Consider the following 25,861-nt stretch of genomic DNA (forward strand, 5'->3'; position numbering starts at 1 on the left):
GATTTGTAGAATCTGCGATATCCATAGTGTAAACAACCCCATCCTTGCTGCAGGCTGCCGTTATTAGGTCAAGGAAATGAGGCTGGGACAAGTCGGGGAGCAGGTCACACAGCATTTCCACCATTCCAAGAGGGCAGATGTGAATACGTCTACAGCATGGGTAATGTGAAAAGAAGGAAGATATCTCAGGGGTTTTTTGTTGTTGTTGTTGTTTTTAAGATTCTTTTTAAAAAGATTTTATTTCTTTGAGATTTGAGAGCAAGCGAGCAGGGGAGGGGCAGAGACAGAAGCAGACTTCCCAACGAGAAATGAGCCTGATGTGGGACTCGAATCCAGGACCCGAACCAAAAGCAGATGCTTAACCGAGTGAACCCCCCAGGCACCCCTAAGATTTTACTTTTTAAAGTAATCTCTACCCCCAATGTGGGGCTCGAACTCACAACCCCGAGATCAAGAGTCATGTGCTCCACCGACTGAGCCAGTTAGGCCCCCCTGAGGTAAGATATGTTGTAAAAGATAAAGTAGTAAAATGAATACAATAAAATGAAGTTTAATTTTTAATAATGCTGTGTTTGACACGAAGCTTGTACAATTCCTGAAAATTTAACAGTTGGGTCTTACAAGCATGTAAGCAAGTCAACAGCACATGGCTGGGGGGTGGGTAAGGAGTGCAGTCCCCTAGAGAACCTTTTGGCAGCCCTTTGTAACAGCACCTGGATGCCCTTTGGTCAATACCTCCACTCCTAGAAAGGCAGCTCCCAGACCCTTGCACATCGTCTTGGAGGGCCTTCTAGGAGGGTTGTCTGTAGGGTGGGTCTCTGGAAGCAGTGTAAGGGTTTAATGCTAGGGGAATGGATACACGATCTGGCATAATCTCCTCTCTGCCCATTGGAGGCACATATATACACAACATTTAAGGCTTGTCAATGATACATCAGTAGGTATCCTGAAAACACTAGAGTGGGTTGGGGGAGTTGCCTGGGGAGAGGTGAGCTACGAGATCTGATCTGAGGGGACTGGACTGCAGACCTCTCCACCGCCCAGGTGCAGAAGGGTAAGGCAGTGGGTGCATCCCATCCTTCCTCCCCATAGTGGTCTTGAACTGGAAAGACGGAGCCTATGGGTGTGGAGGGAGTAGGTCTGAAGGGGCGATATGGGCGCGGGCGCTTTGGAGATGATGGAGGAGGGGCACAAGTATGTGTTGGGGCGGGGAGGTGAGGACCCGGGAAGGGGGTACCGTCCTGAGGCACCGAGGTGCTCCCTATGCAGGTCGCCCTTGCTCCTGCTTACAGCCTGCGACCTCCTCTTCTCCGACAGATGCCCCAGCCCTGCCAGGCCATGGTAGACCAGTACCCACTCCTCCCAGTTTGTGACCATAACCAGAGCACCTCCTGGTCCACGGAGACCTCCCGAAGCAGGCGAGGTGGCGGGCCTATTGGGAAGCAGAGAGCTGGCCACAGCGGAGAGGAACCCCCACAGGCAAAGGGCCCCTCACTCCGTGCTGGCGCTTCCTTGATCATTCCCAAAGCGGAATTCTGGCCCGGGGAAACCGCCCCCACTAGTTCCCCCGGAAGGTAGGGCTGATTCTCCCGCACTCCAGGCATCTGCAAAGGGCAGGCTCAAGTCTGGCAGGCTGCCCGCACAGGGATTCCGTCTTCTCCCCGGGCAGCTGCGGGCACCGGCACACACAGCGGCACCGGGGACCGGAGGCCGGCCAAGCCCCCGCAGCCCAGTGGCCTCTGCGCACAACCCTCACTACCGTACAATGCTCACACCCTCTGAGCCGCAGAGCCCACTCAGGCCCCTGGGACGGCAGCGAGCACAGGGCAAGCCTCACCCGAGGGCATGCGAGAGCCCCGGGCCGCCCCCGGTGGACCGTCCTACGCGTGTTGTGGTCCTTGGAGACCTTCCTCCCGCACCGCCCGCGCGCAGGGTACTCCCTCGGCGGGGGGGGGGGGGGAGAGCGAGGAGGCCTGGGCCGTGCGCCTGGGAGCCTGCCTCCGGGCCACACTGGACGCCTGGTCCGCGCGGGGACAGGACAGCGCCGGCTGCCGGGCAGGCGTCTCGGGGAGCAGGCCAACCCCGCAAGCGCGCTCCACCTCGAAGCCGGGTCCCCAGACCACGCGCCCTTCCGCCACAGGCGCGCGACGCCCCACTCCTGACGTCATCTCCCCCGGCCGCCAAAGAGCCGGCCGCGGGCGCCGCCATGCTGCGTTACGGCAGCCGGCGAGCCCTCCTCGGCGCCGCCGCGGACCGCCTCGCCGAGGCCCCGCCCCCCGGAGACGTCACCGCGGCTGTCCCGCGGGCGCCGCCATGTTGGGGGTCCTCGCCGGGGCCGCGTAGGTGTCTTCATAAGATGCCGGCTCGGTGGCGCTCGGCTTTCTCCCCCCAAGATGGCGTCCATGCGGGAGAGCGACACGGGCCTGTGGCTGCACAACAAGCTGGGGGCCACGGACGAGCTGTGGGCGCCGCCCAGCATCGCGTCCCTGCTCACCGCCGCGGTCATCGACAACATCCGCCTCTGCTTCCACGGCCTCTCCTCGGCCGTGAAGCTCAAGCTGCTGCTCGGGACGCTGCACCTTCCGCGCCGCACCGTGGACGAGGTGAGGCGAGCGGCGGTGGGGGCGCGGGGCCGCCCCTTCCAGGGACCCGAGACCCGGGCCCTGCCCCCTTCTCTCCGACTTTCCTTGCTTACCCCTTCCAACCTTCCCCCGGACCTTCACGGTCACCCGGAGCCCCACGACCCTCACGCCCCCCTGCCCACGGACCCTTATTCCCGCCCGAGACCCTCGTCCCCGACCCTCACGCCCCCACCGACTCTCACGCTTCCCTGCCCACGGACCCTCATTCCCGCCCCGAGACCCTCGTGCCCGACTCTCAAGCTTCCCTGACCACCGACCCTCGTTCCCGCCCCGGGACCCTCGTGCCAGACCCTCACGCCCCCCTGGCTCACGGACCCTCATTCCCGCCCCGAGACCCTCGTCCCCGACCCTCACGCCCTCCAGCCCACGGACCCTCATGTCCTCCGACCCACGGACCCCCATTCCCGTCCCGGGACCCTCGTCCCCGACCCTCACGCCCCCTGCCCACGGACCCTCATTCCCGCCCCGAGACCCTCGTGCCCTACCCTTACGCCGCGCTGCCCACGGACCCGCATTCCCGCCCCGGGACCCTTGTTCCTCGACCCTCACGCCTCCCCCTCACTCCCTCCCTGGTCAGGCCTGTCTCCTGACCGCCGGCCCCACAGGCCCCGGCCTCCCGGCCCCGGGGGTACTGGAGGGGAGCAGCTGGAGCCCACTGGCCGGGAGAGGAGGCTGGGAAGCCGCCGGAGGGCGGCGGGCTCCGGGTTCTGTCCCGGGCACCTCACGGAATAGCCGCTTGTTCAGGCGCTTGTTCACGAATCTTAGGGTTCTTCCCGCGCACGGGTGCTCCACGTTGCTCAAGGGCGTGGGTGTGAGAGTGGTCTTGTTTTTCCGAAACGGCACACTGTGTCGGTTTTCGCGCGAGGCAAACTAGGTTTCAAAATACCGAAGCCGACGCCGGCTAACGTGGTGCCGCTGTGGTTGTCCGAAGGACGCGGCTGCGGTCTGTACCTTCGTGACTGCGGGTGGAGCCGGCGCACAGGTGTCGGTCTGCTGGGCTGGCGGGACTGGCGGGGCGGTGCCTGCTGCGCGCGTGCCCGAGGTGCGCGTCCACGCCGCGGGTTCGGCTCCGGGTGCCGCCCGTCCTGTCCTAGGGACAATGTGGCTTGTGGATTCGCATTAGGGGTCAATAAGCACGTACTTGTCTGGGGTCACGGCTCTGTGCCTGGTGTTTTCCAAACCCACCCCCCACTTGCCCGTCTCCTGGGTGCCTAAAGGTGTTTGGTGGGGTTCTCTTGTTCTTTCCCAGAGTAACTGCATCATTTTAAGATTTATTATTTTTTTAATTTTTTAAAAGATTTTTTATCTATTTATTTGACAGAGAAAGAGACAGCGAGAGAGGAAACACAAGCAGGGGGAGTGAGAGACGGAGAAGCAGGCCTCCCACCAAGCAGGGAGCCTGATGCGGGGCTGGAGCCCAGAACTCTGGGATCATGACCTGAGCCCAAGGCAGACGCTTAATGACTGAGCCACTTTTTTAAAGATTTACTTACTTCTTACAGAGCAAGCACGTGAGGAGGGGAAGGCGTAGAGGGAGAAGCAGACTCCCCGCTAAGCAGGAGGCCCCTCTTGGGGTTCCACCACAGGACCCTCAGATCAGGATCAGAGCAAAACCAAGAGTTGGTCGCACCTAGGTGCCCCTGCATTTTTTAAATTGAGAATTAATGAACATACAAATGTTATGTTAGCTTCAGGCAAGCAACATAACGATAATGGGGTTTGCATGTATTGCCTATGATCCGTGCAGTAAGTCCACCATACATGCAGGAATTTTTTTCCCTTGGCATGAGAACTTTCAAGACTTACTGTCTTTTTTTTTTTTTTTTGAGATTTCATTTATTTATTTGACAGAGAAAGACACAGCAAGAGAGGAAGCACAAGCAGGGGGAGTGAGAGATGGAGAAGCAGGCTCCCGCAGAGCAGGGAACCTGATTCGAGGCTCAATCCCAGGACCCTGGGATCATGACCATGAGCTGAAGGCAGACACTTAATGACTGAGCCACCCAGGTGCCCCAAGACTTACTTTCTTAGCAACTTTCATATGCAGTACAGTACTATTAAGTACTTTCTCCACGTTGGGTGATTTTGATTTCTATTTGCTTTAATACTAACATGGTTGAGCACCCTTTCATGTATTTATTCACTGATTTTCTTTTTCTGTGAGTTACCTCTTCACGTCTTTTGTGGGGTTTTTTTCTGACAGTCTTTTTTTTAACATACACACATATATCTGTATATATATAAACATCAGTTGGCAGTCCTTTTTCAGTTATATATTTTATAACGATTGTTAGTTTTAAGCCTCACGCAGGCTTTTTCACAGAACCTTTGGAGGTGCAGATGCTTTCAGCTGGGACCGGCTGCTGGCAGTCTTGCCGCCTTCTGTGAAGGGACTGAGCTTGTCTTGTTGAGGCCTAACGGGAGGGCGTTTCTGCTGGCTTCTTGGAGCAGCTCTGTTCATCTTTCACATTCTTCAGGCTGCCTGGCCTTGATAATTGTGTGAAGCTGGGAGTCCAGTTTCCTTTTCCACATGGATGTCCAGTTAGTTCAGCCCTATTTATTGAAACTGCTGTCACTTCTGTGGGTCTGTGCCTGGGCTCTGCTGGGTTCCTTCAAGCTCTCATGTCACTGTGCGGATAACCCACTAAGTCCTGTTGCTGCCACTGTATACTGAAGTCTGGGCAGCTCACAGCTGCCCCTCCCCCACTTCATTCTTCAGGAGTGTCTTTGGCTGTTCTGAGTTGTTTCTACTTGTGTATATATTTAACCTTCACTTCTCAGGTTACACATACATCGTGTTGGGATTTTGATTTAGACTGAGTTGAATTTATACTGCATTCTGGGGTGAAATCATCTTAATATTGTATCTGATAATTTGTGAATATAGGCATACCTCTCTATTTTCCTTTAATATTTGTTAGGAAGTTTTATGATTTTCTTTATAGAGGTCTTCCATCTTCTGTTAGATGCATTATTAGATACTTCATATTTTTCATGCTGTTGTAAATGGTATCTGTTCAAATTCATTTTTTTAGATGGATCTGTGACTAGCTTACTAATTGCAGTAATTTTTCTGTTGGCTGTTTTTCTGTGTACTTACTAATATCTTTCCCATTACTTTTTTTCCCAAGATTTTATTTATTTATTTATTTGACAGAGAGAGAGATCAAGAGAGATCAGAAGTAGGCAGAGAGGCAGGCAGAGAGAGGTGGGGGGAAGCAGGCTGCCCGCCAAGCAGAGAGCCCAATGCAGGGCTCAATCCCAGGACCCTGAGATCATGACCTGAGCCGAAGGCAGAGGCCTAACCTGCTGAGCCACCCAGGCGCCCCCTACTTTTTTTATTTTTTATTTAAAAAAATTTTTTAAAGATTTTATTTATTTGTTTGAGAGAGAGACAGTGAGAGACGGCATGAGTGAGGAGAAGGTCAGAGGGAGACATAGACTCCCCATGGAGCTGGGACGCTGATGCGGGACACGATCCCGGGACTCCAGGATCATGACCTCAGCTGAAGGCAGTTGCTTAACCAACTGAGCCACGCAGGTGCCCTGCCCTCTACTTTTTATTTCTTTTTCTTGCCTTACACTGCACTCACCAGGACCCCTCCAATATGTTGTCTTTTTTCTGATTGCACAATGAGAACTTTGACTATTTTGATGATAAATATTATGTTTACTATTATTTTTGGTAGATAGATTTATCTGGTTAAGGAAATTCTATTTCTAGATTTTTTATACATTATTTTTTAATCTTTTTCTTTTTTTTTTAGATTTTTTTTTTAATTCATTTGACACAGAGAGCACGAGCAGAGGGAGTGGCAGGGTAGAGGGAGAAGCAGACTCCCTGCAGAGAGGGGAGCTGGACTTGGGATTCCATCCCACGACCCTGGAATCGTAACCTGAGCTGAAGGCAGACACTTCACCAACTGAGCCACCCAGGCGCCCACCTCCTAAATTTTTTAAGTTGTAATCATGAATGAGTTTTCTTAAAAGTTCTATTGAGATATAATTTCACTCATTTGAAATGTAAATTGAGTGTTTTTTAGTATGTTCAGAGTTGTGTAACCATCATCTTAGTCAATCTTAGAACATTTTCATCAGCCCCAAAATAAGCCATTGGCAGTCTCCCCCTCCACTACTACCCCCACCTTCCCCAGCCTGAGGTGACCACTGATCTGCTTTCTGTGTCTGAGGATTTATCTATTTTAGACATTTCGTGTGAATGGAATCATACGATACGTGGTCCTTGTGACTGGCTTCTTTGACTTAGTGTAATACTTTTGGGGTTCACTGACATTGTAGTCTGCTTCTACTTCTTTTTTTTTTTTTAATATTTTATTTATTTATTTGACAGAGAGGTCACAAGTAGGCAGAGAGAGAGAAACAGGCTCCTCACTGAGCAGAGAGCCCGATGTGGGGCTCGATCCCAGGACCCTGAGATCATGACCTGAGCCAAAGGCAGAGGCTTAAACCACTGAGCCACCCAGGCGCCCCTGCTTCTACTTCTTTTTTTATAACTGACTGATATTCCACTGCATTGATAGGCCACATTTTATTCCTCAAGTATTTGTCAGTTAATAGATATTTGGGTTGTATACACTTTTTGACTCTTACGAATACTGCTGCTGTGAAAGTTCACGAGAAGTTTGTATAGACCTGTATTTCCAGTGTGGACACTGGGTTTTGGTTCTCAGGCATAGGCCTCAGGGAAGAACAGCTCGGCTTGTGTTATTACTGTCTTGAGGTCCTGCCAGCCTGTCTTCCACGGTGGCTTCAGCTTCTTCACAGCTGATACCAGCAGCGATGTCTGAGTGTTCTGGTTTCTCCCATCCTTCTCGTCCTTTGTTATCCTGTCTTTTTGATGTAGCCATCCTAGTAGTATGAACATGAATGGGTTTTGAATTTTAACAAATGGTTAAAATATCCCTTGATGTGTAATTCCCCATATTTATAGAAAGCATTAATTGTAAACCAACTTTGCATCCCTGAGGTATAGACCTAATTTAGTCATTTTATTTACTTACTTGGGAGAGAGTATGCGCGAGCACCACAGGGTGGAAGGGCCAGAGGGAGAGACAGTTTGAAGCCAACTCTGTGCTGAGTGTGGAACCCAACGTGGGACTTGATCCCAAGACCCCAAGATCATGACTTGAGCTGAAACTAAGAATTAGAGCCTCAATAAGCTGTGCCACCCAGGTGCCCCCAATTTAGCCATTTTATATTGTTGGATTATGTTGTCTTGATAGTTTGTGTAGGAATTTTGTATTTAGGTTCATAGGTGAGATTTACCTCTAATTTTACTTTTTTTTTTTTTTTAAGATTTCTTTATTTTAGAGAGAGAGGGAGCATGACCAGGAGGGGCAAAGAGGGAGAGAGAATCTCAAGCGGACTCTGTGCTGAGCACGGAGCCCATTGTGGGGGTCCATCTTGTGACCATGAGATCATGATCTGAGCCGAAACCAGGAGTAGGGTGCTTATCTGACTGTGCCACCGAGGGGTCCCTCTGATTTTACTTTTCCATATTGTCTTGTTAGATTTTTGGTATGAAATTACGCTACCCTTATACAAGGGATTGTAGTGTATCCTCTGTTTTCCTTTTCTTTGGAAAGTTTAATAATCAAATTATTACTTCCTAAATATTTGGTAGAATTTAGTAATAAAACCATATGGGGGACCTGGAATTTCTTTGTGGGAAGATTTTTGAGTTTTGATTTTTGGTTTTATAGTCTTTTTTTTTTTTTTTTTTTAAGATTTAGTTATTTGACAGAGAGAGACACAGCAAGAGAGGGAACACAAGCAGGGGGAGTGGGAGAGGGAGAAGCAGTCTTCCCACGGGTCTCCAAGTTCCTGGGATCATGATCTGAACCGAAGGCAGACACTTAACGACTGAGCCACCCAGGTTTTATAGTCTTTTCCCTTTTTTTAATTTTTTTTTTTAAGATTTTATTTATTTATTTGACAGAGAGATCACAAGTAGGCAGAGAGGCAGGCAGAGAGAGAGAGGGAAGCCAGCTCCCTACTGAGCAGGGAGCCCAGTGCGGGGCTCCATCCCAGGACCCTGAGATCATGACCTGAGCTGAAGGCAGAGGTTTAACCCACTGAGCCACCCAGGCGTCCCTATAGTCTTCTTAAGTAAAGGTTAAATGTTACATATTTTTTTAAAGGATCAGCCATTTCTACTAAAACTTCAAATTTATTAGTATAAAGTGGTTAATATCCCTTTATTTTTTTAATATCAGAAGCATATGCACTAATCTTCCCTTTTTCATTTTTCCCTCATTTTTCTTTTTCTTGATTCATCTAACCAGACATTTTCAATTTTCTAAGACTTCAAAGTACCAACTTTTGGCTTTATTGATACTCTGTGTTACGTTATGTGTTTGTTTTCTGTTTCACTACTTTTTCGGACTTTCATTTTTTTCTTCTTCTACTTTCTTTTTTATTTTGTTCTTTTTCTAATCTTGTAGGTTCATGCAGACCTCATTTTTCAGCTTTTTCCCCCTAAAATATATGTGTAAAGCCATACATTTTCTTCTAATCCCAGTATTAGCTGTATCCTGCAAGTTTTGATAAATAACATTTTCATTACTAAGTCATAGTATTTCCTAATTTCTATGATGATTTATTCACTGATCCTGTGTGGTTTAGAATTATTTCTTAGTTTTTGTACAGTGGAGAGGGAGAGATTTTAGTTACGTTTTTCTTAGTGAATTCTAGCTGTATTGAGTGCCTGTCAGAGAATACAGTCTACATTACTTCAGTTGTTTGAAATTTAAGATTTGCTTAATGGTGAAATAGTCAGTTTTTATAAACATTGTGATTAAACTTGAGAAGCATGTTTATTCTCTAGTTTTGAGGTCCACTACCGAAAATATGTTTATTAGGTCAGATTGTTTATTGTATAGGTCTACTATAGTCTTACTAATTTTTAAAAAATTGTTTTACCGATTAGAGAGGGGGTGTGTTGATCTCTATTATGATATAGATTTGTCTATTCCTCCTTACAGTTTTATCAACTTTTGCTTTATGTGATTTGAGCCTATGTTATTAGGTACATGCAAATTTAGAATTGGCTTTTATTAAAAGGAATTGGCTCACATGATTATGGAATCAAAGAAGTCCTGGGACCTGCAGCCAGCATGCTTGAGACCCGGAGAGCTGATGTGTGGTGCTAGTCAGAAAGCCAGCAAGCTGGGGACCCAAGAAGAGCCAATGTTCCTTCCAAGTCTGAAGACTGGGAAAGACCAGTGTTCCATCTCAGTCAAGCTGGAGTTCTGTCTTCAGTGGACTCAATGAGGCCCACCCACATTAGGAAGGGCAGTCTGTTTTACTGAGTCTACCAACTCAAATGTTAATCTCATCCAGAAACTTCTCATCCGGACACGCTTAGAACTCCTGTTTAAGCAGATGTCTGAGCACCCCTGGCCCAGTCAGATTAGCCATCCCGGACAGCAGCTGCTTGTGTTTCTTAATGGAATCCTGAAACCAGTTTACTTGTTTTGTGGTGTATCTGTTCCTCTCAAAAGCTAAGTAAACAACAGTTCTTAGCTAATACCTAGGAGGAGGAAGAGAGATTAGAATGGTCCATTGCTTTGGTTTATTTTGTGAGGGGTCCAGAAGTTGGTTAAGGCTCCTGCTCTGTAAGTATTTTTATCTGGTTAGGGGAACAAGAATGATGTCTTGAAAATGGAGGCTAATGGTTTCAGGAGACAATGTACACGAGGTGTTTTGCTAACTGCAAAGTGTCATAAAATGTAAATAGTGACTTGAGGTTTGGGCTGTTTTTGAAAGGGCATTAGGAAATAAGAAATGCTGGTACTGGATAAAACCAGCAATCACTTTGGTCTAAGACATTGACATTGGCACCAGTGGAAGTTCCAGGGAGAGCAGAGATGGCTGGGAAGTACTGTTTATTATGCAGAATTAACCAACTCTTGAGATGACCACGGGCAGTCCTAAGGATGCCAGTCCTCAGGGACTGGGAAGCTGCAGACTCCTCCCCGGGATTCTCAGAAAGATAAGGCCAGCTGCAAGGTGGACCAGAAGCAGTTTATCCCTAGGCCGCACTGGGCAGGTCGTCGTAGTATGTCCTTTACTCACTGCAGCTGTCTTCGTCCCGGAGAAACCACTGTCCAAAATTACAGCTCAGAAACTTTGCTGTTGGAAATATCTCCATGAGAATGAAATGTTCCACTTTTACTCTGAGGATCTGTCACTTGAACACAGAGAAACAGCCTCACTTTCCAAGCCGGGGGCAGAGGGTCAGAGAGGAGTATGTGAACATGACATCCACGTCTCTCACATGTGTGGTTTTCGAGGACATTAAACCCATGTCCACGTCACAGTTCTGACACAGACCTTGTGACACACAGACTCACCACTTCGTTGACATTTAACCTAAACTCTGCTGCCATGGTGCGCCCCCCCATTCCAGCACCTTTCTTGTTTCTTTTCTGCCTGTGGGGTGCAGCTCTGTCCCCACAGCGAGCAGGAGCCCCTCGCAAGGTTGTAGCCTTGCCCCTGATGGCCTCAGATCATCGGCCCAGGACGCTGGATCTCTCTGTAGTCTTGCACTTTCCTATGGCATGTTTTGGTGGGTTTTTTGAAATTACAGGCATCTTCCATCTGTTCTAGAAAATCTCAGTAGTTATCCCTTCACATATTGCCTTTACTTCCCTTAGTTTCTTTCCCTTACTCTCTGCTTCTCCAAGGAGGTGCATATGGGACTCCCCTCTGTCTCCTGACCCATATGTCTCCCCTCTGTAGCTTCTAGTGGTTTCCTTTCTTTGTTATGGTCTGCATAGTGTCTGACTTAGTTAGCATCCCATCCCTTCCTTCATCTGCCATTAAACTGTTTATTGACTCCCTTTTCCTTCCTATAGAGTCTGTCAAGTAAAGAAGTAAATCTTGTGGTACTCTTACCCCCACATCCTGCTCCCACATTCCTGCAGACACAAACCGTTCTATTCTCTTTATTTGTTTTAAAAGATTTCATTTATTTGAGAGAGAGCATGCATGTACAGGCGGGGGGTGGCAGAGACAGAGGGAGAAGCAGAAAGAGAGGGCAGAGAGAAGAGAGAGGGAACGAACACAAGCAGGGGGAGTGGTAGGCAGAGGGAAAGTAGACTCCCTGTTGAGCAAGGAGCCCCATGTGAAACTTGATCCCAGGACCCTGGGATCATGACCGGACCTAAAAGTAGCAGCTCTTAACTGACTAAGCCACCCAGGTATCCCAGCTCATAACTTTTTTTTTTTTTTTTAAGATTTTACTTCTTTATTTGACAGACAGAGATCACAGTAGGCAGAGAAGCAGGCAGAGAGGGAGGGAGAAGCAGGCTCCCTGCCAAGCAGAGAGCCCAATGCGGGGCTAGATCTCAAGACCCCGAGACCATGACCTGAACCAAAGGCAGAGGCTTAACCCACTGAGCCACCCAGGAGCCCCATAACTTTTTTTTTTTTTTTTTTAAGTTTATTTAAGTAATCTCTATATCCAGCCTGGGGCTCGAACTCACAACCCCAAGATCAAGAGCCAAGAGCCGCGTGCTCCAACAGATCCAGCTGGGAGCCCCTGTAGTTCTTTGTTGAGTAGGCTGCCTCTGTGTGGACATGCTTTAGAAACAGGTCTCTCCTTGTGTGGACTGTCGTGCCCGGGGAGACATGTAGGGGAGGGTGGCTAGGTGCTAGGTGTATGTATCACTTCCTTTTTTTTTTTTCTTTTTTTTTTAAGATTTATGTATTTATTTGAAAGAGAGCACATGGAGAGGGAAAGAGAGACTCTCAAGGGGACTCCCTGCTGAGCACAGAACCAGCCGTGGGGCTGGATCTCACGACTCTGAGATCATCACCTGAGCTGAACACGAGTTGGACTAAAGCTTAAATGACTGCGCAACCGCTGCCCCCACCTCCCCGCACCCTGTGTGTTTCACTTCTAAAGAAAGCCGCTGACTGCTCTCCAGGATGGCGGTCCCATGTCACCTCCCTTCAGCTGCTGTCTTCTACATCTGACAGTGTCTGTCCTCTCAGGCACTCTCCTAGTTTGTGTTTCCATAGTCACTAGTGACACTGAGCATCTCCTCTTGTCAGTCTCACATCGCAAATCTTTGGTAAAGTACCTGTTCCCATCTTTCAGAGCATGTTGTTTTTAATTGCTGTAAATTATATTGTCTTATGTACTTCAGTCAGAGTTCTTAATCAAAACATTATTTATTATTTTTTTTAAAGATTTTATTTATTTGACAGAGATCACAAGTAGGCAGAGAGGCAGGCAGAGAGAGAGAGGAGGAAGCAGGCTCCCCGCTGAGCAGAGAGCCCGATGCGGGGCTCAATGCCAGGACCCTGGGATCATGACCTAAGCCGAAGGCAGAGGCTTTAACCCACTGAGCCACCCAGGTGCCCCAACAAAACATTATTTTTAAGATTCATCCATGTCGCTCTTCATCTTCTCCAGGGGTTGGCAAACTGGCCGTGACCTATTCGTAAGGTATGTGAGCTAAGAACGCTTGCACGTTAGTAAAAGGATTGCTCAAAGTTGTGTCATTCTGGTTTTGGGGGGGGGGGGGGGTTTGTTTTTCTTTTTTTGATGTGGCGCACAAGCCCTGAAGTGGTCACTGTCAGGTCCTTCACAGAGAGCTGGGCAGACTCAGACCTGCCCCGCTGGCCCCCCATGCTTGGTGTCCCTGTGCACGGCCCCCTCCAGCTCAGGGTGACAGCTGCCTCCGGGCTGGGTATGACTAGCAGTGCCACAGCACGGAACTCCTTCCCCGTGGGCCACTGAGAGGATTTCTGTGGAATCTGAGCCCAGGGGTGGACGTGTTGGGTCATAGGACATATTTGCTTCAGTGGTGAGATTGTCTTGTCCACACCCCCACCTGCAGTGCCTGATGGCACTTATACTCTCCTTCCCCCTCGGTTTTTCCACTTTTCTGTTTTTGTGGATCAGATGGTTGAAAAGTGCTGCCTTGTGTTCATTTGAGGCATCTGTCCCTGTGTTCACTGCCTTCTCAAATTTCTGCCTTCTCCATTGCCTGTTAATAGCAAATGCCTTTGGGTCATCTGGGTGGCTCAGTCGGTGAAGCGTCTGCCTTTGGCTCAAGTCATGATCCCAGGGTCCTGGGATTGAGCCCCGCTTTGTGCTCTCTGCTCAGTGGGGAGCCTGTTTCCCCCTCTGCATACTGCCCCCCCCCACTTGTGCTCTCTCTCTCTCTCTCTGCCAAATAAATAAATAAAATCTTAAAATAGTATCTGTCTCTGTTTCCATTGGGGTTTCCATCTTGTTGATTTGAAGGGACTCTGTATATTTGGGATGGTAAACACTGCTGGTTTTGAACAAACACTACAGATTACATCTGCCATTCTGTTACCTGTCAACTTTTTCATTTGCCCTTCGCTGAACAGAAATCTTTCATTTTAACACACAGTAATAAATTTTTGATTTATGGTTTGTGCTTTTGAAGTTTTAAGAAGTCATTAGATGACTTTCTTTCTTTCATTTCTTTTCACTTTGTAGCCCTCCCATTCACTGATGGGTCCATCATGCATTTGGAGTACACCTTCAGACATGCTGTGAGATTGGAAGCCAGTTTTATTTTCCTCTGAGTCCCGGGTCTGTCCCCAGCCGTGCACTTAGATGCAGGCCAACTCTCTTTCTCCGGGGGGGGGGGGTATGCGCTCGTGCGTAAACGTGCACCTGCACGCGTGAGGGCATGCAATGTTCCAGCAGCCCGTGCCAGGATGCCCTCTTGGCAAGAACTGGAAGCTCCTTACTTCATCAGGCATCTGTCTCCCCCCAGAAGCCCTGTGAAAGCCTACCACGAGAATGTGGCTGGAGGTAGGGTTCTTGTCGAAGATTTTAATCTAAAAGTGTCCTGGACTGCTATTACAAAATATTGTCAGCCGGATTGTTTAAACAGCAGACATTTATTTTCTTAGAATTCAGATGCTGGGAAGTGCAAGGTCTAGGTGCTGGCTGATTCAGTGTCTCGTGGCTGTGTGCTCACAGGATCCCTCTTCTCCGCGGGCACCACCTCTGCTGTGGAGGTCCTGCCCTCAGGTCCTTTTCACCTCCCACTCCCACCACGTGGGGGTTAGGGTCTTAGCTTCTAGTTTGAGGGGGACACACATTCAGGTTGTAACAGTAGTCTTTCTGGTTTAACCTTCCTGCCTTTTTTCTTTTTTCTTTCTTTTTTTTAAACATTTTTATAAAATCTCATCCATTTGGGGGCACCTGGGTGGTTCAGTGGATTAAAGCCTCTGCCTTCAGCTCAGGTCGTGATCCCAGGGTCCTGGGATAGAGCCCCACATCGGGCTCTCTGCTCAGCCGGTAGCCTGGTTCCCCCCTCTCTCTGCCTGCTTCTCTGCCTACTTGTGATCTCTGTCTGTCAAATAAATAAATAAAATCTTAAAAAAAAAAATAATCTTGCGACGCCTGGGTGGCTCAGTTGGTTGGGTGGCTCAATTGGTTAGGCGACTGCCTTCGGCTCAGGTCATGATCCAGGAGTCCCGGATCAAGTCCTGCATTGGGCTCCCTGCTCAGCCGGAAGTCTGCTTCTCCCTCTGACCGTCCCACTTCTCATGCTCTCTCTCTCTCTCAAATAAATAAGTAAAATTTTAGAAATTAAAAAAAAAAAAATCTTGGGGCACCTGGGTGGCTCAGTGGGTTAAGCCTCTGCCTTCAGCTCAGGTCATGATACCAGGGTCCTGGGATCGAGCCCCGCATCGGGCTCTCTGCTCGGCAGGCAGCCTGCTTCCCCCTCCCCTGCCTACCTCTGCCTACTTGTGATCTCTCTGTCAAATAAATAAAAATCTAAAAAAATATATATATTTTTTTTAATCTCATCCATTTGGTCTCCTGGTTGTTGTACTAGTTTGCTGGCGCTGCTGGAACAGAGTGTCACAACTAGGTAGCCTAGGACAACTGAAACACTGTCACATGGCTCTGGGTGGCCTCTTCTAACCTGCCGTGGCTTCCACTGGTCTTTGGTGGCTGGTGGGGGCACCGCTCATCTTGTCTTTCTTCCGTGAGTGTCTGGTTCTGTGTCCAGATTTCCCTTCTTGGTAAGGACACCGGTCATGGTGGATGGGGCCTATCCCAACGGCTTCATCATAACTTGACCACCTGGAAAGGCCCTGTTTCCGAACACAGTCCTGTTGAGAGGTTCTTGCCTATCTTTTTGGAGGAGTACAGTTCAGCTGAAAGCACTAGGCTTTCATGAACACAGGTGGGTTCTCTGTTCATCTCGTGCTCACTTGAGAGCATTTTGAGACCAGGTTTTCTTTTGCTTGTGTCTCCCTGAAGCCCCACCTCACTTGGCTCTCCAGAGAGACTCGGGGTCTCTAGGAAGGGTAGGTTATTAGAGGGATCACGTCTGCTGTGCATCTCATTTTGGGAGGCTTCCGTTTAGGGACGTGTGTGGTGGTCTCGTTCTTTCCGTTGCCCCACGTGATCTGCCATAGCTGGCTGGTCTCCAGGCTCGTCTCCTCAAGGAAGCACCAGCCTGGCTTCTGGGGCCACGGGCCCAGCTGCATGTCCAGAGGGCTCCAGTCTCCTGGCTCCTGGGCCAGCGTTGACCGTCGCTCACGTTTTTGATCCTGGTCTTCTGGATGTGTGAGGTGTGGACATCACCTTTGCAGCCTCTCCCCTCCTGGTGTTGTCATCTGCAAGTGTGGGTGCTCAGGACTTTGCTCACACAGTGTGTTTCCTGTTCTCAGTGCTTTGGGGCTGATCGCTGATGGGGGAGCCCGCCATCTTGCTGAGCCACTGTAGACACGTTTAGATAGGAGTGATTGTTTTATATATAACTTCAGTTGCCTGAGATGTTTTGTTTTTTTTTTAAGATTTTATTTATTTATTTGACAGAGAGAGATCACAAGTAGATAGAGAGGCAGGCGGGGGGGGGGGGAGCAGGCTCCCTGCTGAGCAGAGAGCCCGATGCGGGACTTGATCCCAGGACCCTGAGATCATGACCTGAGCCGAAGGCAGCGGCTTAACCCACTGAACCACCCAGGTGCCCTGCCTGAGATGTTTTTATTCTTAATTTTTTGTGGTAAGGTACAGTTGATATTGTTTAAATTTTCATTTTGTGCCTTTTTGTTTTTGATGTAGAACAGAGCTTATAGCTCAGCTAAAGAAAAGAGGGAAGGTGGTGGATGGGGCCATTATCTCTTAACAAAAAGCACCCCACCACAGATGTTAAAAAATAAATGTTTACAGTTTTTGCCATGAAAAGAACATATTTCTGCATCTTTCAAGAGATGGCCTTTTAGAACCCCTTTGCTGGTGCCCAGTCCTGTGTGTGGCTGACAGGGGGCGCCCAGTGTCAGAATCGAACACCTAGGAGCTTTGACCTGGGTGAGGGGGCCAGGAGGCTGGGTGGGACCTGCGGCGTGCTTGGGTGAGGGGACTCCCATCAGGCCAGGAGTGCCAAGTCTCAACGGTCTCACGTCTGAGGGATGGAAAGGAGCTCCATCAGGGCCTCTGCCCTGGCCATTCCGGGGGCCAGCATAAAGGCAGGGGTAGGGGTCAGGCAGCAGGAGCCCCACACCACCTTCTGCCCCTTCCTGGGCCCTCGCTCTGCTGAGCATGGCGAGGCTGCCTCCATCCATACTGCCCCATTGGGACTGGGGGCTGGTCTCCCCATCACCATGGTGCCCAACCAGCTGGTCTCCTAAGCGGGGGTGTTGGTGGCCTGGCAGAGGTTCTGGGTAACGTGCACTCAAGGGAGGCAGGTGCTTGTCTTTGGAAAGCATTCCAGTCTCCTGCTGTGCGGATCGAGGAGCCTGAATGCCACTGGGAGCCACCTCGGAGGCTGCGGGGAGAGGCAGCGGCCCCAGGGCCCAGTGCGCGGGCAGCAGTGCGGGCGGGCATCGTGCTCTGGCAGAGGCAGTGGCTGCCTGGGTCAGGGGGATGGCCGTCGGCTGGAAGGCACAGAGGAGAGGGAGCCCGCAGACCCCCACAAGGATGGGACGGTCGTGGAGGCCATTGCTGTAGAGCGTGGACACTTGTGTGCCCACAGAAGCTACAGCGGGGTGCGAGTAAGGTCCCTCTGTTTAAAAGCAAAGGTGCACGCACACTGGCTTCTACCCAGCTCCGTCTTGAAGTCCTGAGCAAGGCGCTGGTGCATGTCAGTTGCGGGGGTGGGGAGGTCCCAGGAGGGGCGGGCAGGGATGGCATCTCTTGGGGGTCCCCCTCAGAACTACCGTCTCTCCTTTCTCGGCAGATGAGGGGCGCTCTGGCAGAGATTATCCAGCTGGCTACCCTGGACTCAGACCCTTGGGTTCTCATGGTAGCTGACATCCTGAAGTCCTTTCCCGACACAGGTTCGCTTAACCTTGACCTCGAAGAGCAGAATCCCAACGTTCAAGACATTTTAGGAGAACTTAGAGAAAAGGGTATGTGTGTGTGTGTTTCTGCTGGGAGGAGGGAGACAGGTCTTCCTTTAAACCTCTTTGCTGAAGTAAATTCAGTGTCTGGAGTGTTGCATTGTGTGCTAGCCTGCCGTGTACATGGTCCGCCCTGGACGCTGGCCCCCAGCTTTGTACCAGGACAGAGTCTGCAAAACAAGCTTGGGGCAGCCCGCAGGCTGCTGCTCACCATGCTTGCCGTATCTGAGATCCGCGACTGCTTTCATGGTCACGCGTGCTCTCTCCCTGCTCAGCTCCTTAAGGCCATGGGCTCTGCCCCTTCAGGTCGCAACTCCAGAGCCTAGATCATTCCCTGGCACAGAGTAGATGCTCAGAAACATGTGCTGAAGATATTACCAGTTCACTTGTTCTCAATGGGATCGGAAGCCATTTAGGAAATACTGGCCAGTGGTCAGGACTGTAGCGGAAGCGGCAGGCTGATCCTCCCCTGGTTCCTCTCGAGAGAGAGCTGGATCTGGTGTGCCCTTAGAGACGGGACCTGTGCTACTGCAAGGCCAGTGGCCAGCCCGCACCCTGCAGGTAGCCCCCCTCTCCCCTCCAAAATGACAGCTCTGTCAGTTTTGATCTCAATGGCCCACACATCCCTTGGATGCTGCAGGAGCACTGGGAAGCCAGCCCCATAGGTCTCTCTCCTGGTGCTTAGCTTGCCCAGGGTGCAGGTGAGGTCCGTGCCTACCTGGTGACTTCTCTGGGTGGGAAGGGCCTACTCTGTCTTCAGCTCCTGGTGGGGGGCGCTCCTTGGCCCCTGGGGGGCCTGGTCCTACAGGGGGTACCATGAGGGGATGGGTGCACAGGAAGAGTAGGGGCTGGGTTCAAGCTCCTTCCCCCAGGGTTTCTCCTGAGTTCTGACTGCTGGGTGAGCACCTAGAGCCAGTAGCTGCCTGGGTGCTGCTTCTGAGGGCCCAGCTTCAGCAGGGGCGGGGAGGCTGCTGGCTAGGACCACAGCACACTTTCCCTTCCTACTGTTGGGGGTGTGTCCTGGTACCTCCGATGCCCTCAGGATGCTCACAGCACCCTCCAGAAATGGTCGTGCTGCTGAGGCGCAGGTGGGCTGGGCTGGGCCAGGGCAGTTGGGCCATGTGTCTGACCCCTAGTTGTGCTGGTGACCTTGACTGCTGGGTGACGGGGGTGGGGGGGTGGGGGGGGAGCCTCGGGGGAGTCCACGCCCTTGTTTTCTGTTTTGAAAAGCAAGCGGAAGATCCAGGACCATAAACAGGAGACTGCCCGTGGGTTCACATTTTCACGTGAGCCGTGTGCCAGCTGTGGCGTGTGGGAGGGGATGCAGCTGCTAATGTGTTGTGTTGGTTCTGGAACGAGCAGTGAACGAGTGTGAGGCATCTGCCATGCTGCCTCTGGAGTGCCGGTACCTGAACAAAAGCGCCCTGACCACCCTCGCCGGCCCTCTCACACCCCCGGTGAAACACTTCCAGTTGAAGAGGAAGCCAAAGAGCGCCACGCTGAGGGCAGAGTTGCTGCAGAAATGTGAGTGCCCCCACCCTCAGAGGAACCCACTGGCTCGGTTCACACGGTGTCCTCCTCAGGGCTTGCTCACTGGAGCTCTTCCGGGCCCGACGACGCCCAAACTGTGCAAGACGGCTGCCCACGCAAAGTGCTGCGTTTGGGGGTTTTTTTGGAAATTTATTTATTGCTCTGCTAAACTGTGTTCTGAAGTCTGCTTTAGAAACTTGGTGGTTTTGGGGTTAAAGTGTCTGTAGTCTTTGTTACAAAAATGAAACCTACAAAGCGTTCCACGTGGGCAGCGGGAAAGGTGGCCTCATGAGGGCCTTTGGAAAGGCTGGGCCTCCCTCGTTTCTGGAGTTGCAGGTGATGCCCGTTTGGCCATTTTACTTAATGTTTCCTCAACTAGCAGCGTATAAAATGTGTGTCGAAGATATTTGCCAGAAAAAAGGCAAGAAAATGGATTCTTTCAGCCAAATTGCAAAACAGAGATTGCAGTTCACTTTTCTTCTGAGCAGTCAGGGACTTGGTATTAACCATGTACATAAATGCCCCGACTGCCAAGAACCTGGTGTCCTGGGTCCAGGGCTGCTCCGTGCCCTCACGGAGCCGGCAGGACGTGGCAGGGGTTCAGGCCCCGGTGCTCCCCCACAATCCCCCCCACACCACTGGCCCCGGCCTCGCATTTCACCTTCCCCTTCCCTGCCACGCCATCTCAGGAAAGTCTCGTTTCACGCATCTGTGAGGAGAAATGGCACACCTTGCCCGGTGTCCACCAGTGAGGACGCCCCGCCGTACCCATGGGGCCTCCCTCCACCCGTTGGGGAGACAGAAGGCCCCTCCCAGATCCTTGGGAGTGCAAGTCTTTCTGCCCCTGGCTCTACTTCCTCGACAGTAGGGTTTTCTCAGCAGAAAACAGGACATTGGAAGTGGGGCCGGGCTGCTCGGGGAATACGGGAATGCTTGTTTAGGAAGAGAAAGCCCTATGTCTGTAGGAACTCTTCCAGATCTGACTTCTTTGGGAGGTAGAGTCTTGGGGGGGCCTCCGCAGTCAAGGGCGCGGGCCTGATCTAACGCAACCTTCCTTACAGCCACTGAGACGGCCCAGCAGCTGAAGAGGAGTGCAGGGGTGCCTTTCCACGCCAAAGGCCGGGGCCTGCTCCGGAAGATGGACACCACCAGTAAGGCGGCGCTGCACCCCTGGGCTCGCCGTTGCTTGTCAGAAGGGGCTTGACCTCAGAGACATGCTCTCTCCTTGTCGCAGTGGCACTTAAGTGTCGAGATCTGCACAGGCCCTGAAGGTGCCTTGAGGCGTGGTGGTGACAGGACACAGGAGATGAGAGCACTCAGGCTTGAGTTAAGGTTTCCTGTTTGCAGAAGGACCTGGAAGGTTGCGTGTGAATGTTCCAAGAGCAGCCAGACTAGAATTTGAGGGAAATGCTGGCTTCTGGCCTGCTTTAGCAAGCCCAGCGCTGCTCTGTGTGGGAGGTGGGGATTGGGGGGGTGGGGAGGCCTGCAGGTGGAGAGTGAAGTGCCCAGGGTAGTGGGTGTCCCCAAGGCATGTTCTTAGGCTCCACCTCCCTCCTCGGGTAGAAACAGCCCTGCAGGCAAGTGGAACAGATGTTGTGAGGAGAAAACCAGTTGCTCTGGGGCTTGGCCCCCAGAAGGCACTGGACAGAAAACCCAAAGGGCAAGAGGGCACAACGGCCATTTTCCCGCGTCCTAGGACCCAGGGCCAACCGGACAGCTGGGAAGCTGGGTCACCTGAGAACAAAATGGCTGTGCACACCTGTTGGAGCCCAGACAGACGCCTCGGGGGTGGGGTCCCCTTCTGTAGGCCCCACCCCAATGAGGTATCCTGAGGCCAGTGGCATGGTCACTATGCCTTTGACACAGCATCCAGTTCAAGGTCCAGCATGCTTCTCTGGTCCTGCTCATGGTGCTGGGAGGGGGCCACGTGTCTCCTGGTCCTGCGTCACGATGTGAAATCTGAGCGTGGGTCTGGAGGCGGGAGTGGGGAGGCGCCAGATGCCCGGGGACGGGGACAGGTCCTGTTCGGGAGGCACCATCCCTGTGTGTCAGGCGACTTTGTTGTGATAGACTGGGGACCAGACTCGGTGGGGAGGGCGGGGCACGTGGGGGTCTAGCCGGGAACAGGTCTGATCGCCGAGAGGTGCAGGAGGGAAGCTAGGCTGAGAGTCCCACCTGTCTGGGCTGTCGAAAGGCTCGGTGTGTTCGGGCAGACGGCTGGAGGTGTGACAGCTTTGTTTCTTTTGGTGGTTTTGGCAGAAATGCCTAGATGCCGTCACTTCCTGTGGCCTGGCTCTTTGACTTGACATCTGAGTGCTTGAGTACCCGGAGGGGAAGCCTTCACTCCCTAAGGCCTGGGGTTGCAGGTGCCCTGTGGGGTCACCTCCACCCACCCTCAGAAACACAGCCAGTCTGTGGGAATTGGGGCTACACCTGCTGAGCATCTGACAGGCTCGCGGGGGGTGGGTAGGGCACCAGGCTGGCGAAATGGGCAGCCAAGCGCCTCCCTCCTGTATAGTGTGCAGGTTCTTGTAGAAAAGGGTGGAAGTGGCAGGAGACGAGCCAGCCCCCAGAGTTCAGCCTGTGGGGCAGCCCCAGCCCGGGCAGCCACTGATGGGTGCTGTCCTCTCTGCAGCCCCACTCAAAGGCATCCCGAAGCAGGCACCTTTCCGAAGCCCCACCACCCCCAGTGTCTTCAGCCCTGCGGGGAACCGGACCCCCATCCCACCTTCGAGGACTCCTCTGCGGAAGGAGAGGGGCGTGAAGGTAGGCACTTCCCCACGGGCCTCCATGGCCTCACCCGGCGGCCCTCCCGTGGCCATTAAGGGCGGGCTTCTGTCTGTCTTGGCAGCTGCTCGACATCTCTGAGCTAGATATGGTGGGTGCCGGCCGGGAGGCGAAGAGGAGGAGGAAGACGCTGGGTATGGACACGGGACTCCCTGCGGGTTCTGGGCGGATTGGGGCCACGCCTCCCGACCAGTCCCTCTTTGGTTTCTCCTGGAGGCCAGGGTCCCTGGTGTCCCTGGTGGCTTGTACAGCTCACCAAGGTTGTCTGTAACTGGGGTGCCATGACCACACCTGGCACCCGTGCCACAAATGGGCTTCTTGCATTCTTTGCCCGGAGACTGGGTGTGAAACGCATGCTTGGCTTGCACCCCGGGGGCCCACTAGGCTGGCTTGCAGGGTGCTGTGCCGGCAGGGACACTGGCAAGGATTCTGCTTTGTTGACAGATGCGGAGGTGGTGGAAAAGCCAGCCAAGGAGGAGACCGTCGTGGAGAATGCCACCCCGGATTACGCAGCTGGCCTGGTGTCCACACAGGTGGGGCTGCAGCGCCCTCCCCAGCTGCCCGCCTGTCCCCCGGTTCCTCCTGCGGCCACCATGTGTGCTCCCTTTTGTTCCGGTGGTTCCCCACACCACCTGTCCTGTGTGGAACGTGTGTGTGTGGGTGAGGGTGCAGGGGGGCGCGCTGGCCAGAGGCCCTGATGTGGGCATCACATGAGGGCTAAGTGCATGCACACTGCGTGTGCTCCTCGGCGAGTCTCCTCACTGCTGTGCCTTGGTTTCCCCTCTGCCCACTGGGGAGGGCAGTGCTGGCCTTGCAGGTGTGAGGGTGGGCGGGTGCTGGCCGTCAGGCCTGTGTGTGGGGCGTGAGGCCTACCTGCCATGGTGGAGATCAGAGGCTAAACACAGATTGTACACGTGCAGCTCCTGGGTTCAGGGCCACAGACGGGCTGGAGAAAGGCCCCGAGGCCAGGGTGGCTTCCGGATAATGGCTTAGTTTCTTCCTGTTGCGAGCTGTTTTCTCATTTCCTACGACCGAGGGAGTCTTCCCTCTATCGTTTGCTTTTCTGGTAAGAGGAGACCTCGAACAACCTCTCCTCAGAGGCAGCTGGTTTGGGAAGCTCCCTAAGCTGCAGGGGAGGCAGCCCAGGCTTGAGGAGAGTGGAACCCGTGGTACTGCCACAGGGTTGGGGGTGGAGGTGGAGCCGGTCCAGGAATGACTGTAAACTCTGTGTTCCAGAAACTTGGGTCCTTGAACAGCGAGCCCGCGCTGCCCTCCACAAGCTACCTGCCTGCCACACCCAGCGCGGTCCCAGCCTCATCCTACGTCCCCAGCTCCGAGACCCCGGCAGGTGAGCTCCCCACTGGGAGCGGCCCTCGCACCCTCACCCATTCAAATGTGACGTGGCAGCAGCTAGCACAGGGCTTCCAGAACATCCATGCTGTGTCGTCCTCGAGCTTTTGCTGGTGCTGACCTGCCAGCACGAGTTTCTGGGAATGAACCTGAAGTTTCTACCTGCTCTGCCCTTTCTGGGGGCACACAGGCAGTGGCCTCTCTGCACGGTACAGCAGGAGCGTTCTGCTGGGGGTGGGGGCGGGAAGGCCTGGCTGACTGCCTCAGGGCCCAGGGGTCCCCTCCTGGTCCCAGGATTTCAGAAGGAACGGTGTACCCAGGGTAATGGCCTCAACTCTGGAGTGCCTGCTCTGCTGGACTTGGCTTGGCCCGCCAGGAGTGTGGTCCCGGGAGCAGAAGTAGCCAGAAAGGGCTGCAGGGTCCAACAGGCTCATGGGACCCGAGGTGGCGGCCTGCCTGTCTTCCCAGGGCCCGCACTTCTCCCCCGCCGGTCTGGAAAAGCCAGAGACCTTTGGCTTCAAGGTGGGGGTCTCTGGCTTCCACTGTGGGGACCTGGAGCCGAGGTCTCAGGGTGAGCAGGGTCAAGCAGTTGGGGCCGGGGAGGTAGAAAAGAGTCTGACCCCCTTCCCGAGGTGAGGGGGTTCCCTGACTCTGCGCTGCCAGCCCTCCAGCATACCTCACTCTGCTCATAGCACCATCCTCTCGGGAAGCGGGTCTGCAGGCCAGCCGGCCGCCTGAGGAGCCCAGCACTCCCAGCCCTGCGCTGCCGGCACAGTTCAAGCAGAGAGCCCCCATGTATAACAGCGGCCCGAGCCCCGCCACCTCTGCGCCTTCAACGCCCACCTCCCCCCTGACACCCACCACACCCCCAGCTGTCACCCCGGCCGCCCAGACACCTCCGGTGGCCATGGTGGCCCCGCAGACCCAGCCCCCTGCCCAGCAGCAACCCAAGAAGAACCTGTCCCTCACGGTATGTGTGCTCTAGGTGCTGGGCAAGAGTCACTGGGAAGGTGGTGTGGATGCAGGTGGGGGTGCTGGGAGGGCCCGCGGACCCACAGCCCTCTCTCCCTGCTCGCAGAGGGAGCAGATGTTCGCCGCACAGGAGATGTTCAAAACAGCCAACAAAGTCACGCGGCCTGAGAAGGCCCTCATCCTGGGCTTCATGGCTGGCTCCCGAGGTGGGTGGGGGCCGCTGGCCCCATGGGATGGGGGAGGAGGGAGGAGGGCACCGCAGTGGGAGGGTGGACTCCCTCTTCCCTCTCCCCCCACCCCATGCCCCCCCCGCCCAGCAGCCCCTGCCCTCCACAGAGAACCCGTGCCAGGAGCAGGGCGACGTGATCCAGATCAAGCTGAGCGAGCACACAGAGGACCTGCCCAAGTCAGACGGCCAGGGGAGCACCACAATGCTGGTGGACACCGTGTTCGAGATGAACTATGCCACGGGCCAGTGGACACGCTTCAAGAAGTACAAGCCCATGGCCAACGTGTCCTAGAGGCCCCCCGCACACCCACCTTCAGTGTGGGGCTCTAAGGGATGGCCGGCAACTGCTGCCGAGCCCCAGCCCATGGAAGCTTTTAGGTTCATTTCTCGGGGGTGTTGTGGACTTATTTTTTAAATTTTAATATGGGTTACCTTTTGTGTGATTTCAGATACTTTTTTGGATTCAATATTACATTTTTGAATGTTAAAAGTTAACCAAAAAAGTTGTAACTTCCTAATTTTAGCAACAGCTCTGCCTGTTAGACTTTTATCTTTTTTTTAATTTTTTCTTAAATTCCATGGACCATGAGGGAGGGCTCTTACTTGCTAGCATGATGCTCTCTCCACCCTGCAAGGTTGAGGGGACCAAAATGAGGCCCAGTGCAGTTGAGAAGGAGGTGGGGATGGCCTGCCACATGCCCGGAGCAGGGGACGCCGGGCCACACGCCCTACGTGCAGGTTTTGTATTTGTCTTTTGTACAGTTGTGAGCATTGAGACCGGTCTTCTGGTTCCTGTTTTCATTGTACAAACAATCTGAGTAATTAAAGTATAGCTTTTCTAAAGAAAGCTCCGCAGCCGTGTTTCAGGCCAGCTTGTCCTCCCTGCTCCAGGGCTGCAGCCTGCTCTTGGGTGGGGGTTGGCAGGGGGAGGGGGCAGCAGGACGGTCAACCCCCACCACCCACCAACACAGCCACA

General features: G+C 52.8%; 1 protein-coding gene across 3 annotated transcripts; it reads left to right on the top strand.

Annotated features, from left to right (window-relative positions):
* The first annotated feature begins 466 nt into the window (after nt 1-466).
* On the top strand, nt 467-25,728 carry NELFA (negative elongation factor complex member A). 3 transcript variants are annotated; one of them, XM_045997268.1, is made up of 11 exons: nt 492-2,603; nt 17,855-18,026; nt 19,380-19,541; nt 20,609-20,698; nt 22,183-22,313; nt 22,399-22,468; nt 22,779-22,867; nt 23,571-23,682; nt 24,377-24,654; nt 24,763-24,862; nt 24,993-25,728. In XM_045997268.1, the coding sequence occupies exons 1-11, from the start codon at nt 2,394-2,396 to the stop codon at nt 25,175-25,177; spliced, it is 1,599 nt and encodes a 532-aa protein (XP_045853224.1). In that variant the 5' UTR covers nt 492-2,393; the 3' UTR covers nt 25,178-25,728. The 3 variants fall into 3 exon arrangements, with proteins under 3 accessions (XP_045853223.1, XP_045853222.1, XP_045853224.1); XM_045997267.1 differs by lacking the exon at nt 17,855-18,026 and having other exon boundaries at nt 467-2,603; nt 24,395-24,654; XM_045997266.1 differs by lacking the exon at nt 17,855-18,026 and having other exon boundaries at nt 480-2,603.
* The last annotated feature ends 133 nt before the right edge of the window (nt 25,729-25,861 follow it).

Source organism: Meles meles, chromosome 2 (assembly GCF_922984935.1).
Source record: "Meles meles chromosome 2, mMelMel3.1 paternal haplotype, whole genome shotgun sequence".
In the NCBI taxonomy this organism is placed as follows: Eukaryota; Metazoa; Chordata; class Mammalia; order Carnivora; family Mustelidae; genus Meles; species Meles meles.